This window comes from Onychomys torridus, chromosome 22 (genome assembly GCF_903995425.1).
Source record: "Onychomys torridus chromosome 22, mOncTor1.1, whole genome shotgun sequence".
In the NCBI taxonomy this organism is placed as follows: Eukaryota; Metazoa; Chordata; class Mammalia; order Rodentia; family Cricetidae; genus Onychomys; species Onychomys torridus.
Genome location: NC_050464.1, coordinates 9,458,183 through 9,474,026, shown reverse-complemented (window position 1 = coordinate 9,474,026; position 15,844 = coordinate 9,458,183). Strand labels below are relative to the sequence as shown.

The window sequence follows — 15,844 nt, the reverse complement described above, 5'->3', positions numbered from 1 at the left end:
CCTCTTCCGTGGAGCAACCACTTGAATAGGCACAGTGCAGCCAGTCAGAAAGCATTGTGTCCAAAGGGAAGGAACGGCCACATAAAAAGCAGTTTACAAACAAGTTTGCTGGCCCTTGGTCCATGTGAAGCTTCATTTCTTCCTCTGTAGAACTGTAACAGTGCTGACGTGCAAGTCCAGGGGTATTACACATGGGTTCCAAGGTCTTTGTTCTTCATGATGCAAATAACAAGTGTGTGTGTGTGTGTGTGTGTGTGTGTGTGTGTGTGTGTGTGTGTCCGTCCATGTGTGTCCTATTTGGGATGCAACCCAGCACCTTGTGTATTAATCAGCCCCTAGCTGGAGGATTCTGGGCAGGTGCTCCACTACTGAGCCACACCCCTGCCCCTCACTGGGGGATTCTAGGCAGGTGCTCTACCACTGAGCCACACCCCAACCCCTCACTGGGGGATTCTAGGCAGGGGCTCTACCACTGAGCCATGGCCCCAGACCATCACTGGGGATTCTAGGCAAGCACTGTGCCAATGAGCTACACCCTGCCTCCTTTATACTTTTTGAGACAGAATCCCACAGGTGGTCCAGGCTTCCCTTTAACTTAAGTTACTCTGTAGCTCAGTGTTCTAGTTTGGTTTCTGTTGCAAGGATAAAATACTGACTAGAACAGACTTTGAAGGGAAATATTTGCTTTAGCTTACAGGTTATAGTCTATCATCAAGGGAAGTCAGGAATTATGGAGGAACAGTCCTTACTGGCTAGCTTCCCTGACTTGCTTAGCTACCTTTCTTCAGGCCCACCTGCTCAGGGAAGGTACTGGCCACAGTGGACTGGACCCTCTTACATCAAGTAGCAACAAAGAAAATGCCCTATTCCATGTTCACAGGCCAATATGATGGAGACAGTGCCTCCATTTTGACTCTCTCTTTCCAGGTATGTTTGGGTTTGACAATAACTATTCCATGCAGACAAGCCTTGACATTTGATCCTCCTGCCTCAACATCTTGAGTAGATCCCCAATGTACAACATCAGGCCTAGCAGAATACTTAAAAGGTAGTTTCAATGCCTTATAGATAACTAGGTAAAAGCAGCGATGTTCAGAATGTTCAGAACCCACACAACTTACATTTTAATGAAAATGAACCAATGAATATGCAGGTCTACTTATCTTTCCAAGACCTAGAATTTAGCCCTGAAGGAGGGACCCTGAGCTGCAGGCTGTGTCTTGCCCATCCCCACAACTCTTTCCAAAAGACTTTGGCAGTGGAGATAAAACTCACATGTGCGCATCCACAGGACTGGTACACGCCGGATTGTGTGAACCTGGCTCCTGAGTATGCAGAGCAGCAGGTGTGAATAGAGTTTCGCAAGGGCCCTTTGCTGTGAAGTCTGAATCTTGGATACTTAGGAGTAAGAGCTGAGGTAACAGTGTTATCTCAAAATTGTGCCTTCAGCCTGTGCACTGTCCGAGTTTGGAAGGTGAGGTGTGCGGAATGTGCAAAGGGCCGGTGGGAGCTGCCCGCAGTGTGGAGGAACTTCATCTCACCCAGAGAGGCAGGGCAAGACAACCTTCCAGAAGAGCATTTTTTCATTGTCTGCTGTGTGCCAACATCGTTAGATCCCTGATGATGATTCAGTGTTCACAAGTGATCTCAGGGGCTCTGAGCTCCATTTTCACAGGCGAACAAAATGAGATCGTAAAAATCAAACGACTCACCCTGGTTGGTAATGACAGAGCGAAATTTGAATTCTGCTTGGCCAGCCCCACAGTGGAGGGTTAGGTTGTCCTGGAAGAGTAGAGAAGGGTGTGGGGGAATTCGATGGACAGATCTTTTTGTCCTTTATCAGAGAGGCCTTGAGATTGGCCTGGATGCAGGATGGACCCTGGTGGGATGGAGGCATGGGTTGACAGAGGCAAGAGGAATGGGGGGTGGGGAGGGGCGCAGCTATGGTCAGAGGCAAGATCTGCAGGAGTGGACGGGGCCAGAGGCATTTGCACATAGTGAAGTTAGCTTAGGGCCAGGCTTGGCTCCCTGGACACCCTGTGTTTAAGCTGCCTGTACTCCAGGCATCCTTGGTGAATGTAGTCCTGGTAGATCCTGGCCTACTGCAGGCTTCTGTTTCCTGCCCTCCTTCGCATTCAGCCTCATTTGTCTCTAAGATGGTCTGGTCCGTCCAGCCACCTGCCAGGGTATCACTTACTGCACACGGCTCCCAACACAGGTACGGCAATGGAGAAAGCGTCCTTTGGGAGCATGCCTTGTGGACCTCTCAAGGGACAGAAGATTCTTACTCCGTGTGCTGCTGATTGTGGTCTCAGCTCTCTCCAGTCTACATGTAGGGCATGTGTCCTGCTGGTTTTTTTTTTGTTTTTTTGTTTTTTTCCAAGACAGGGTTTCTCTGTGTAGCTTTGCGCCTTTCCTGGAACTCATTCTGTAGCCCAGGCTGGCCTCAAACTTGCAGAGATCTGCCTGCCTCTGCCTCTCGAGTGCTGGGATTAAAGGCATGCGCCACACTGCCTGGCTGCTTTTTCTGTTTTTATACCTAATTTTACTTTGAAGTTTTTTTTTCTTTATTCTTGATAATTTTGTGCATATATACAAGGATATGTGATCATGTCTACCCCTTCAACTCCCTCAATATCCCCCATAACACATCCCTTTGACGTGTGTGTGTGTGTGTGTGTGTGTGTGTGTGTGTGTGTGTGTGTGTATGTGTGTGTGTGTGTGTGGAGAGAGAGAGAGAGAGAGAGAGAGAGAGAGAGAGAGAGAGATCTCCCACTAAGTCCAATTGGAGCTGTCCCTATGTGCGTGGATGTGGGGCCATCCACTGGAATGTGGGAATCCAACTGGTGGCCACATTCTCAAAAAAGAACAATCCTCTCCAAGGGATTCAACACCCTCTTCTGGCTTCCAAGACATATGTATATATGTGGTGCACATATATACACTCAGGCCCATACACATATACATAATATTAAAAGTAAATAAATCTTGGGGCTGAAGAGATGGCTCCATGGCTAAGAATACTTACTGCTCTTACAGAAGACCCAGGTTCAGTTCCCAGCACCCACATCAGGTGGCTCTCAACTGCCCGTAACTCTAGTTCTCAGGGCTGGTTTCCAGAGCTCCTGTATGTACATGGTACACATAAACTCACGCAGACGCACACACATATACATTAAATAAATAGATAAATAAATAAATAAATAAATAAATAAATATTCGATCCTCCCCTACCCCGACACCCAGCAACTGTCTACTGCCAAAAACTCTGTAGTAAAGGATGGGTGAAGCTTGGAGCTCATCGACCCCATCTAAACCTGCATTTTGGCTGGCTTGGTCCTGTGCGGATAATCCCAGCTGCTGTGAGTTTGTGCATGTGACCGCCATCCAGCCTTTCATAGCATTGCTCCCCGTCCTCCAGCTCCTGTGTGCTTCCTGCCTCCTCTCTCACGGTGTGCCCGGGGCCCTCGGGGAGGTGGCTGATAGAGATGTCCATGTCGGTAGAGCTGAGCACTCAGTCTTTTATTTGCAGAACTTAACAAGTTATTCCCTACCCTCTATTGCTGCTGCCCGCTGCAGATAGACAGATAGATAGATAGACAGACAGACAGACAGATAGATAAAAAGAACCTTCTCTGGCCAAAGTCTGTGGGTATAAACACAAATATTTAGGAGACACTTGGAGAGCATGACCATTTAGGAAAATAACAATAGTCTATTCTCTCCTAGGGCCTAGGACCTCCTCAGCTATGGGCTTTCAAACAGGATTGTGGTATCAGGCATGGAACTCCCCCTTGGGGAGCAGACCTCCAATCCAGTCAGAAAGTGGCTGGTTACCCCATCACAGTCAGCCACTAGTGCATAGTGGGCACAGCTTGCCGGGCAGGCCAGATTGCAGCATGTGACCAGTGTCCTCTTCTTCGGCCTTCCCAAGAGGATTTGGAACATCATCGTCGCCATAATGTATTCATTTCTTCAGCAAAGTGATAGGAACATCTCCAGGTGCCCAGCATAGTTCTTCATGCTAGAGCGGCAGGACCCCCTCAGGCCACCCCGGCCCCTGTCTTTAGGGATGTAGAGTGACAGTGTGGCCATGATGAAGAAGACACAGGAAGGTCAACAATGCGGCTCAGTGTGCAGAGTGTGTGCTTGCCGAGCATGCACACAGCCCTGGGTTCCATCCCCAGCACCACGTAGATGAGGTAGCAAGTGCCTGCAATCCTGGTCCTTGAGAGAGAGAGACGGGAAGATCAGGAATTCACTGCCCTCTCAGGTACATAGTAAGGTCATAGCCACTCTTACTTCAGACTCAGAAAAGAAAAAAGGAAGCAAGAGAGGACAGGAACAGGGCAATAGGACATTCGAGACAGTTACCATGTGATGAACGCTTTCTTTAGCTTTTTAAGATAATACCTGAAAAATAATAATGATAACAGCTGTGCATGTATGTAGGGGGGAGATGTGTACACATGTGTATATAGATACAATCACACATGGGTTAGATGAGGATGACATCTGTCACTCTCTGTCTTATTCCATTGAGACAGGGTCGCTTACTGAACCTGGAGCTAGTCTGGCAGGGAGTAAGCTTCCCCACCCCCACCCCCACCCCCACCCCTACCCCCTGGCAATCATCCTGTCTCCAACTTCTCCTTCCCCCCAGCACTGGGGACACACACACACACACACACACACACACAGAGAACGAGCCATAAGCCATGTGGTATTAGGGATTTGAACTCAGATCCTCTCCATGCTTGCACAAAATCGCTCTTACCCACTGAGCCATCACCCCAGCCCCGTTCCAGCTCTTTTAAGTGAGACTTAACACAGACTCTCCCAAGTGCCTCATCTGATGTGATTCTCGGGACAGCTTCTTGATGTCCATCTATTAGCAGCCCAGATGAGGAAGTGTCCTCAAAGCAGGGCTGGGACTGAGAAACTGGAAGGTATACGTCAGAGCCCATGTTTTTAGGAACCCCATTCTGCCTTCAACACCGGAAAGAAGTGGGTAGTTAACTCAAGTGTGTGGGCTGCTCTGGGAAGTGACAGGGGACAAGCAGGCGTTTATCCCGGAGACTAGACACAGTAGCTTCTGGGAAGCCCAGAACAGGTGGATGCGGTTTGTTCGAGCTGAACAAAAGCTGTCCCCAGAAACGACAGCAAAGATCCTTCTAGGCAGTGGGCCTTCAGGGGACTTCTCAGTTAAGCTGAGTTAATCCAACCAAGACCAGATTCTCCTGGTTGCTGCTGGCAAGGCCAGGCCTATAGTGTTCTAGGTATTGACAAGGCCAGACTGCTCCCAGGGCTTTTAGTCATGCGTCCCTTCAGGCTTTAGAGAAACGCTATCATCCACTGTATCTAGAGGAAAAGGAGCACACAAGTGCTGATCATGGAGTCTATGTAAAAACACAGTTCTCTCCTCAAGGGGTAGGAGAATTTATTCTGGAGTCGAATACAAGTGTCCATAGTCTAGAAATACAGATCCAGGCTACCCCAAATGCCATGTTCCAGTGTGGTAACCGGTTCATGGAGTTTTTACAGTAACAACAAAGAAAGTCCTCCGTCAGGGCGATGGAGGATACACTGGTAGAAACCACAGGTAGGCGGGTCACAGCAGAGTGGGGGAATCTCTGTACAGCTTCAGGTGCTGTCTGGGGACATTCTTGGCCAGAGGTTCCCTTGTACCTTCTGAAAGGATTTGCCTGAAAGTCACATAGATGTTAGAGCAGACACAGAGGTGGGTATAAATGGCTGTTTAGAGGGCTAATGGGAACCCAAGATAGCTCGCTCCCAATATGCAACATTCTAGAAATTCTAAGCAGCCAAGCAGCCATGTAGACTGGCTTTTTCTTTTCTTGTCTTTTTCTTTCTTTCTCTGCCCCCCCACCCCGCTTCCCACCCCCTGGGAACTGAAACTGATTATGGGTTTTCTAAAGAACAGAGCCCATCTTGGAAGCTACCATTTCCCTGCTGTTCCATTTCCTGCCTGTGAAGTGGTGCCCTGATGATCTGCCTGAGGACTTGTCCCTAGTGCAAGCTGGACTGGGCATGCTCGCCCTTGGTGTGGCATGGGCTCAGCACCAGATGGGAGAAGGCTCCTATGGTCATGCCTGGCTGGGGTGGGGCAGAGACATGGGTGAGGCAGAGACATGGGTGAGGCAGAGACATGGGTGAATTCAAGGAGGCTGGCCGCTTTGCTATGGATACGTGAGAGCTGGAAGACAGATCTAATCAATTCTTCCCTAGAGCCCCACCCCAGGCTCTACCCCTCCATCCTTGGGCTAGGCAAGCAGTAATTTTACTGTGTAGCATCTTATTAAAGAGGAATCGAATGTCCTCTGGACAAGATTTTCTCAACTGATGTCTCCCTTGGAGAAACCATCTCTCCTTGGACATCATGGCAGTCTAGGGGACCTTGAAAGGCCCGAGTAGCTATATCCAGGGAATGGTGGTTCTGTCCCAACAACCAGTGGTGGCAGGTGACCCAACTTCTCAGGTTCCAACTGTCTACCCTCTCCCCACCATGATTACATCATTACAGAGACAAGAAGCCACTGGTGTCTTTCCATTGCAGGCTGAGACCTTTCACCTCCTACAAACTACGCCTGAAGGCCACCAATGACATCGGGGACAGTGACTTCAGTGCAGAAACAGAGGCCGTGACCACCCTGCAAGACGGTGAGCAAAAGCCAGCCCAGTGCAACCACTCCCCACTGCTCTGCTGAGACCGGAGGGCACCTTCCTCCCAGAAAGAGACCCTGCTCCAGTCTTGAGCAGAGAGGAGAGGTCACCAGGGAGGGTGACAAGCAGCAGAAGTCCATTAGTAACTGACAGCCTGGGGTGTCCCTACACACCCCGTGCTCATAAATCAAGGTCCCCCAGAGAGCTTCCAGATGAAATGGAACTCCCTCTGATTGGCTTCCAAAACCTTCCTCCATCAGAAATTGAATAATTAATGGGGGTCGTTAAAAATAAATGTCGGCAGGGAAGCTGGGTCCAAGCAGTTTCAGACACCACCCCCCCAAGCACCAGGTGGTTTCTTCACCCACTTCTGACCTCAGAGGCACTGGACCTGAAGATACACTGTCATGTGGGTGACCTGCTCACGTGTGTGTGTGTGGGGGTGTGCAGTGAAGCTGGGGGAGATGGCTCTAGCAGACACAGCCATCACCTGACAAGTACAATGGGAGAAGATGAATACGGAGCAACCCCCAGCTCAGCCTCAAAGCCCGGGCACTTAGTTCAGCCACCAGGGCTTTGCGGTTACTCCCAGAAAGCTCTGTTTCTTCCATTTAACGCTCCAGTGAGATGGTTTCCAAATGGGCCAGGTCCCGGCTGCCTGGCCCTGTGACCCCACATCATGTGTCTTTCCCCCACCCCGACCCTCACCCCCCACCATGCACATACTTCTCAGAGCCTAGAAGTTTAACTTCCACCACACAAAGTTTCAGGGCACCTCGGGGACTAGCCCAGGGGTGGAAGTGAGCCATTTTCAGCTTCCCAGCCATACTCAGATGCTGGAATAAAAATAAATGCAACGAACAAAAAAAAAGAGCCAGGTCTCACCTCAACAGGAATGGGAGATGCTTTACTTGGGAGCCAACTATGAGTGATCATGGTCCAGGGGAACACGGATTCAGGTCACCCCCAATACTGCCATGTTCCAACATGTTAACAAATCCCACGCAGTTTTTATAGTAGCAGGACAAAGGACATTTTAAATCAAGAACCATTTTGAATACATTGGTGGGAACGCCAAGCAGGCAAATTCCAGCAATCTCCACTTTAGGCCTCAGATTTCCCTGGTGATACTTTTTAGCCTTTGAGTGGGTGAAGCCAGAGGTCTGTTTGTACATTCCAAAAGGACTTAAGTCATGAGGGGGTTAGCTTGCACACAGCGTCAGTCAGTAGGTGGTTATTTAGGAACTAAGATGGCCCAAGACAGCTCAGCTCTCAACCTGCAATGTTCCAACTCTCCATGATCTGATGGAGACCTACAGTCCTAACGGGCTCTTGATCAGCCTTGAAGAATGGTTAATGTAGATGCAGCTCCCCCCCCCCATACCCCACTGTGAATTTAAGTCAACAGACTTTTGCTGCCAACCCAGCATCCCCACTGTGGCTGGGTCCACCGGTCTGGTACCTGATGAGAGGGACTCTAGCTTCCCCGAATCCCTGGAGAAATGGATCCTGTGCCTGTGTCTCCCGAAAGGTGATGAGACCCCCAAGCAGCTGTCTGGGCTCAGAAGCAGCAGAGCTCAGGGAGAAACTGATGTTGTGCAGGAAGCTGGGTGGTCCAAGGTGCCTGGCGGGAGAGTTGGGAGACCACTCAGAAGCAAAACCCTTCCATTCACTGCTAAGGATATGTGGAGAGAGAAAGTCTATCAATGAACTCACTTAAAAGTGAGGGCTCAGTGGGTAGCATCCTTGTTGCTCAAGCATGAGGACCTGAGTTCAAATCTCCAGCACCTGGGTAAAAAACCCAGCAATGCTTGTAATCCCAGCTGTGGATCCTAGGGTTTAGCTAGCTAGCCAGTCTAGCCAAAGTGGGGAATCTTGATATTCAACCAGAGCCCCTCAAAACTAAGGTAGAAAATAGCAGAAAGATATCCAACTTTAACTTCCAGCCTTCACATGCTCCCCCAAAGACCAGCAAGGGGCATAAACATGTACGCACATGCATAGACAGACCCTCCATATACAAACACACCAAAGGGGTATGGAACAAGGGCAAAAAGTCAGCAGCGAATGAAAACTGAAAAAAAAACCCTCATTTTTATCTTGCATCAGACACAATGGAGGGAATATTTGCAATGGTATACTAATTCTTAGAAGAAAGAACCAGACACCCAGCAAGCTGCTGTCTTTGTTGAGTTATCTCTGACAAACAGAGAGCTCCGATCCTGACAGGCTCCCAGCGACCTCAGGGAATGGGCCATTTCAAAAAAGCTATTCAAGGAACTCTCCAGGCTCCCCAGGCCCCTTCTCAACCCTTTGATATTCAAATGCGGCTTTTGAGGCCCCTATCTCATCATCTTCCTTGTCTGAGACTTGCAATTTCCCTTTGTGGGTGGATTTGCATTGTGTTTGTGGCCCTTTGTCTCCCTCTGTGAGGTGGAGATTGACTGGCTAGACCAACCCTAGCCTAGCTGGAAAAGAGGGGGCCTTTGATGACTGATTAACACTTCCTACTTCCTGTGCTAGGGATGGAGCCCCAGGCCTTGCAGGTGCTCACCTCAACCCTTGCTCAGGGATTCTAGGCAAGTGCTCTACCACTGAGCCACACCCCCAGCCCCTCACTGGGGGATTCTAGGCAGGTGCTCTACCACTGAGCCACACCCCAGCCCCTCACTGGGGGATTCTAGGCAGGTGCTCTACCACTGAGCCACACTCCAGCCCCTCACTGGGGGATTCTAGGAAGTTGCTCTACCACTGAGCCACACCCCAGCCCCTCACTGGGGGATTCTAGGAAGTTGCTCTACCACTGAGCCACACCCCAGCTCCTCACTGGGGGATTCTAGGCAGGTGCTCTACCACTGAGCCACACCCCAGCCCCTCACTGGGGGATTCTAGGCAGGTGCTCCACTACTGAGCCACACCCCAGCCCTTCACTGGGGGGTTCTAGGCAGTTGCTCTACCACTAACCCACACCCAGCCCTGATTGCTGAATATTGACTCATCACCTTCACACATTTCTGACATCCTTCTCTGATAAAGTAGTATTAAACTTTTGAGCTTGTAATCCTCTCCCTGTGCCTTCCAAGTCCCCAGGATCTCAAGCATGGTGATGCCTGATTCCACATTTTATTTATTTATTTATTTATTCTTTTTAATGGCAGCTGTGAGAGCTTCAAGCCTTTGTATGTGGGCTCAGCACTCAGAACAGCAACTCTGTTGGGCAAGATGGGTTTTTGTTGTTGTTTGTTTGCTTGTTTTTAGATTTATTTATTTTATGTGCATTGGTGTTCTGCATGCATTGCATGTATGTCTGTGTGAAGGTGCTAGAGTTTCAGATAGTTGAGAGCTACCATGTGGGTGCTGGGAATTGAACCTGGGTCCTCTGGAAGAGTAGTCTGTTTCTTAACCTCTGAGCCATCTCTCTAGCCCCTACATTTTCTTAGTAGGCTGATATTTATCGACTGCACAGGGTTGTTGGGCTGGATAGAGGTCCACATTGACAACAGACCACTAGAAGGTTTAGACCAGTGGTTCCCAACCTTCCTGATGCTGTGACCCTTTAATACAGTTCCTCATGTCATGGTGACCCCAACCGTGAAATTATAAGTTCATTGCTACTTTGTAACTGTACTTTTGCTACTGTAATTGTAAATATCTATGTTTTCCAATGGTTTTAGGGGACCCCTGTGAAAGGGTTGATTGACCCACAAAAGGGTCATGATCCACAGGTTGAGAACCCCTGGTCTAGAGGGTGACACGGGGGTCCATCTGTGTGACTGAGGACAGAGAGGGGGCCTGGAGGATTCATAGGAGAATCAGTTGGGGACCAACCCGGGATATAAAGTAGACAGAGCCTGGTACACGTGTGGGTGATGGAACATGTCCAGTCCTGTCCCCCTCCATAAGCCCTTATTGAAAAGGCTCTTATTGCCTCACAGGTACAGCCAGGGGGCACAGAGAGGTCAGTTTAGTACACAAGAGGGACCATGTGACCTTGAGAGTGTAGAAAGGCCTTCAGCAGCTGATACATGGCAAGGCTTCTGCTTTGATCCTAAAGGAGGCTTGTCCATGACAGGGCTCAGACCAGCCTTGTCCTTCCAGGGACCAGAGCAGCTTCCTGGCTTTGCCTGCTGGCTGGCCCTCAGCAGTCTCATCTCTACCAACAGTCACATTGGTGTTTCAGACTAAGAGCACGGTGACCTCACTGTAACCACCTGGCCTGCTCACGGGGAACCACTGTCACCTACGGTCTTAGAAAATGCTGTGTGACTCCCATTCCCAAAGATTTAGAAACCTAGGAAGGGTCTTAGGAGATTCTGACTCACCTATATGCCACAGTGGGGTTAAAGGGGGGCTGCCACGTGAGAGCCATCCTTGTTACATTAGGCAGATGAATGTGAAGGTACCCAAAGGGAGGAAAGGCACCCCAACTGAAGGGCATCCGACACCCGACAGAACTGTTCTAACTGCTTTCTTCCCTCGGCTGCAGTTCCAGGAGAGCCTCCAGGGTCTGTCTCAGCCACACCGCACACCACATCCTCCGTTCTGATCCAGTGGCAGGTAAGAGCCAGGGGAACCTCACCTATTTCTGAAGCACACCTTCGCTTCCTGGGTCAGTCAACCAGGACAACTGTACAGAGTTTGCACATAAGCCACACTCATGCCAAGTACTGACTATAAGCTCCAGAGCCCCCAGCTGAGAATAATAGCGGGAACCTTCAGGAGAGGGCTGGCCCAGGGCTGGGGCTGCTCCCGACCCAGCACAGAGCAAACGGGTGCTCAGGGCTGCAGGGCTGCAACCTATCCTCACACCAATGAGCTCACAGAGCACAGGGATGAGAAAAGAAGCAGGGCTTCTGGCCCACGCGGGAGACTCCAGAGAGGCCTTAAAGGAGGGCAGATACTGTGGGCTGTGTGCAGACGGCCCCTGGAAGGCCTGGTCTGCCCAAGTTGGGCTGCTGTGAGCTGGGGATGGAGAGGGTGGACTAGGTGGCATGAGACTCTTCCTTGAGGTTGATGGTGTTGCCCAGGGAGAATGGCAGGGGCCAGTATGAATGCAGAGATACAAGTACCTCGGTGGCTCTGTGTTGGTCAGACTTCCAGTATGTGACAAATTAACATGGGGCGGGAGAGGAAGGGAAGACTTACTGAAATATCTCAGTTCCAGTGAATTACAGGTCATCCGAAAAACTCAGTCTAAAAGAACTATTTGCATGGCCCCGGCTGGGGGCGTGGGAACCTGCTGGGTGGCAGGGGCTTATCTCTGAAGGTGGAAGGCCAGGGTCAGGACTCACCTCTCATAGGCAATGAATGAGCAAGGCCCTCTGGGCAGGGAGACATTTGGAAATATCTATCTTTTGTCGCCTTGAAAGGCACCTGTCACTGGGTGGTGACTCTGTTGGTGAAGGGAAGATGTTATACTGTCAGCAGAGACCTTTGCTACTAAAGGCCTCTTCTCTGTCCCTCCAGTAGGTGACAGTGTCAAATTCCAGTAGGTTGAACATACGTTTGTGCTTCATAGAATCCATGAGAATTAATACTAGCTGTCAGCTAGTCCCCAGGTTCTCAGGCATGGTGATGCCTGATTCCACATTTTATTTATTCATCTATTTAGTTGTTTGTTTGTTTGTTTAATTTAAAATCACATAGGAATCAGATCTGTAGCATGTCTGCGTAGACATTTCTAGATCAGGATAAGTGAGATGGGAAGGAAAATGGTCCCTAATGGTGAGCAGTATCATGCCGTGTGCTGGGGTCCCAGACTGAACAACAAGGAGAAAGTGATCTGAGTCCCAGCATCCATCTCTCTCGGCGTCCTGACTGTGGGCGCTGTGTAACCAGCCGCTTCACGCTCTTGTTACCATGCCTTCCCCACCATGATGGGTTGAAACCTTGATAAACCCTCCCTACCCCCTTCACCTGCTTCTTGACGGACACTTTGTCTCAGCAAAGAGGAAAGTACCTAATGTAAGACACAACCTACCACTTAGGTACCAAGAGACAACAGTGCACGGGGTGATGAGGACCCTGGGTGTTAGGTGGCTCCTCCAGTTGCCGGTCCCTGTCCCTCTTTTCCTTCCTAGTGGCTCCATCTGACACTCTTAGGCCTCTGCTCTGAATTGTCTGTGATGTCTGAACCAAGTGGGGGCCACACAGCTTCCCAGAGAAGGTCCCACTTCAGGATCTTTTCTGTGACTCCATTTTGGAAGCTTCTGGAATTGCATTGCTTAGTGGGTTCCTAAGGGGCCTCCCCTTCCTTGCCTCTGTCCCCCTTTTTGATAATTGAGACCATAAGGGGCTCCAGAGATGCCTTGGGTTGGGTCATATATAATCTGATAGTGTGAAAATGAGCTTCCAAGGCTGTGCAGGGGGATTAGGGCTTGTTTTTTTTTTGTTGTTGTTGTTGTTGTTTTTTACTGTCAATGGGGTTTCTAGTGAGATTCCTGGGAAACTGCAGGTTACATCTGTGAGGGGGGAAGGGCCTTAGGCAAATGTGTCTGACTTGATTCTCAGCTAGTGAAAGACCTCAACCAGGCTCTTCTCACCCCATCATGTCCCTGCCTTTCTGTACTGCCTCCATTCCCACTGTGCCAAACTCTGCTAGAAAATTAGTGTTTTATTTGTAGATGTGGCAGCTGGCCTGCCAATAATGAGGTACACATCTTTTCCACAGAGGCAGCCAGTGCTCCGGGCGGGGCGCACCATCCCCCCTGAATAAAGTTGCTATGGCGCCGAGCTGTGGCCGGTCCCAGTCGGTAACAGCCCAGGTGTCAAGTGTCTTCCGTGGCTGCTGGACAGCCTATGAAGTGACAGTGAGCCACACCAAAGGAACTTGGCATATGTGCTCATCAGCTGTGCCCTCCAGTGCCCAATAGAACAAACGGACTTCAAAAAGCCCAGAGCAAGAGGTGGCCAGTCCAGTGTATTGTAGAAATAAATGCCTGTCAACCAGCAGGCAGTTGAAACACAATTAAAATGATGAGTAATTTAGGAAATCAGAGACTGGACTGAAGAAAGCAGAGCTGCATCTAAAAATAGATTCTTTTCCCCAGGAAGCGTCTCACCTGTAACTTTTTGTTTTGTTTTGTTTTTTAGCAATTTGCTGATAATATATATATATATATAATGTATATGTATATACACAAACATGGGCTGTAGTTTGAAGACTGTGGCCCTCATCAATGCCTTCCCCACAGTGGACTTCTGGGCTTCAGGCCTCCTAGGGGGACAATCAGGCTTCACCTTTAGCAGTGTCCTAGGATGTGAATGTGTGTTACTTTTGCAGTGAGTTCTGCTCATCCCAGGGTGGAGGCTTCTGAACTGAGGATGACAGCATTGACTGTCCCCATGAGCCACTCTGCACCAGTCCCACACATGCCCTGACACCACAAGGCAGGTGTTGTCGTTGTTTTGCTCCTTGCTGGGACAGAACACCTTCTGGCTCACAGTTCTAGTGCGCGGCGGGTCGTGGTGAGGTGGCATGACAGCAGGGTCCTGGACACCAGGTCGCATTGTGTGCACTGTCAGGAAACAGAGAGAGGTGAATGCTGGGGCTCACCTTTGTATTCAGGACCCCAGCCCATGGAATAGTTCCAGCCACATTTAGGGTGGGTCTTTCCACCTCAGCATAGTCTAGAACCTTCCTCACAGACATGCCCAGATACTTGCTGGCAAATGAAAGACCTGTTCCCCTCTTGCGTCAGCTAAGGAACTTTTTCTTCTGTGAGTGTAATGGTAGCCAAGACAAAGACCATGCATCCTCAGCCACAGGCAGCTGAGAACCAGGGTTTATTTTTCTTGCTCAGAGGGGCCATGGGCTGGGCTGACAGGAATATTCGGGAAGGCAGTGGAGAGAGGCTGTGCCCCAGGGACAAATCAACACACTTGACAGAGTGGCGAGGTCTTCCCCAGAGGACAAAGCAGCCTGGGAAAACTCATCTGTAAAGTTGCTGAAGGCCATGGTATAAATATGATGTGTCCCCCAAACATCTAATGGGTAGCATGCTTGATTCTGGACATAAGTAGCTAGTTATGGGGCTTCAGGGAGATAGCTGGATAAGGGTTCTAACTAATCTATTGATGGACCCAGAACTGGAAGAAACTGTTGGGCATGCCGTGTGTGTGTGTGTGTGTGTGTGTGTGTGTGTGTCCCCGCTTGTGTATGCCTGTGAATGCACATGGAGAGGCCAGAGGTGGACACTGGGTGCCCTCTTCTGTGGCTCTCCATGTTATTTATTTATTTAGAGACAGTCTCTCACTGAACTTGAACTTACAGATATTGTAGCTATAGTGGCCAGCCAGAAGCCGTGGTGATGCTCTTGTGCAGCAAGCCTTCTTACCTACAGAGTATCTCCCCCACCATCACCCACAGAGGGTGGCCTGCCTCTTTCTATGGGTCCCCTTCTGCTTCCTGTCCACTGTGAAGAGACCATGTGCTCCCCCGCCACACTCTACTGGCCTCACCACAGGCCCAGAAACCCTAGAGCCAAGTGACCTCTGGACCAAAGTCTTTGAACCCATACACCAAAACAACCCCCTCCTCCTTCCAAGTTGCTCTCACTGGGGGTTTATCACAGCGGCAGAAAGGTTGACAAACACATCACATGTTTAATATTGTGCTTGAAATGGTGATCGTGTGTGTCCCTAACCACTGGAACTTAGTCCCAGAGGGAACCCCTGCACCACTCTCCAAGACTTGGGGGTCAAAGGGATGTAAGCCGAGACCCCAGAAACCTCAGCAGCCCCTCTGAATTCGGATTTCAATCCTAGCTTCTCCTCATGCTCTCATGAGACCTTAGGTGAGCGATTTGCTTCCCTGGATCCTAAGTTCCTGTTGTAGCATGGGGCGAGCTGTAGCCTACCTCCCACCTGAGCCACAGAGGCTGATGGTAGAGGCCTGCTCCTCCCAACACAAGTCCCTCCCTCCAGTCAATTCTGCCAGCCCCACAGGGCACTGTCCTTCGGGGTCTTTCCGGAGGCACCGTTCTCCTGTGCAATGGGTGATGACGGTCTGGTGTCTGACCGCCACTGTGTCACCTGCATTGGAACAGGGACTTTGGAAAAGCCATCCTAAGACTCTGAGTCTGCTATAGGGTTTTGGATGGAGGATGGGCAGAGGGAGGCAGAGTTAGGAAGGACTTCCGGCTCCCTCTGAGCTTCTGCC

At 50.0% G+C, this 15,844-nt stretch overlaps 1 protein-coding gene across 1 annotated transcript in view; it reads left to right on the top strand.

Annotated features, from left to right (window-relative positions):
* Positions 1-15,844, top strand: part of Sdk1 (sidekick cell adhesion molecule 1) — a 960,116-nt gene that overhangs the window by 868,961 nt on the left and 75,311 nt on the right. Inside the window, exons 31-32 of the mRNA XM_036172523.1 lie at positions 6,578-6,681; positions 11,171-11,241. Coding sequence (XP_036028416.1) covers positions 6,578-6,681; positions 11,171-11,241 — 175 coding nt within the window. The remainder of the gene's footprint in view (positions 1-6,577; positions 6,682-11,170; positions 11,242-15,844) is intronic.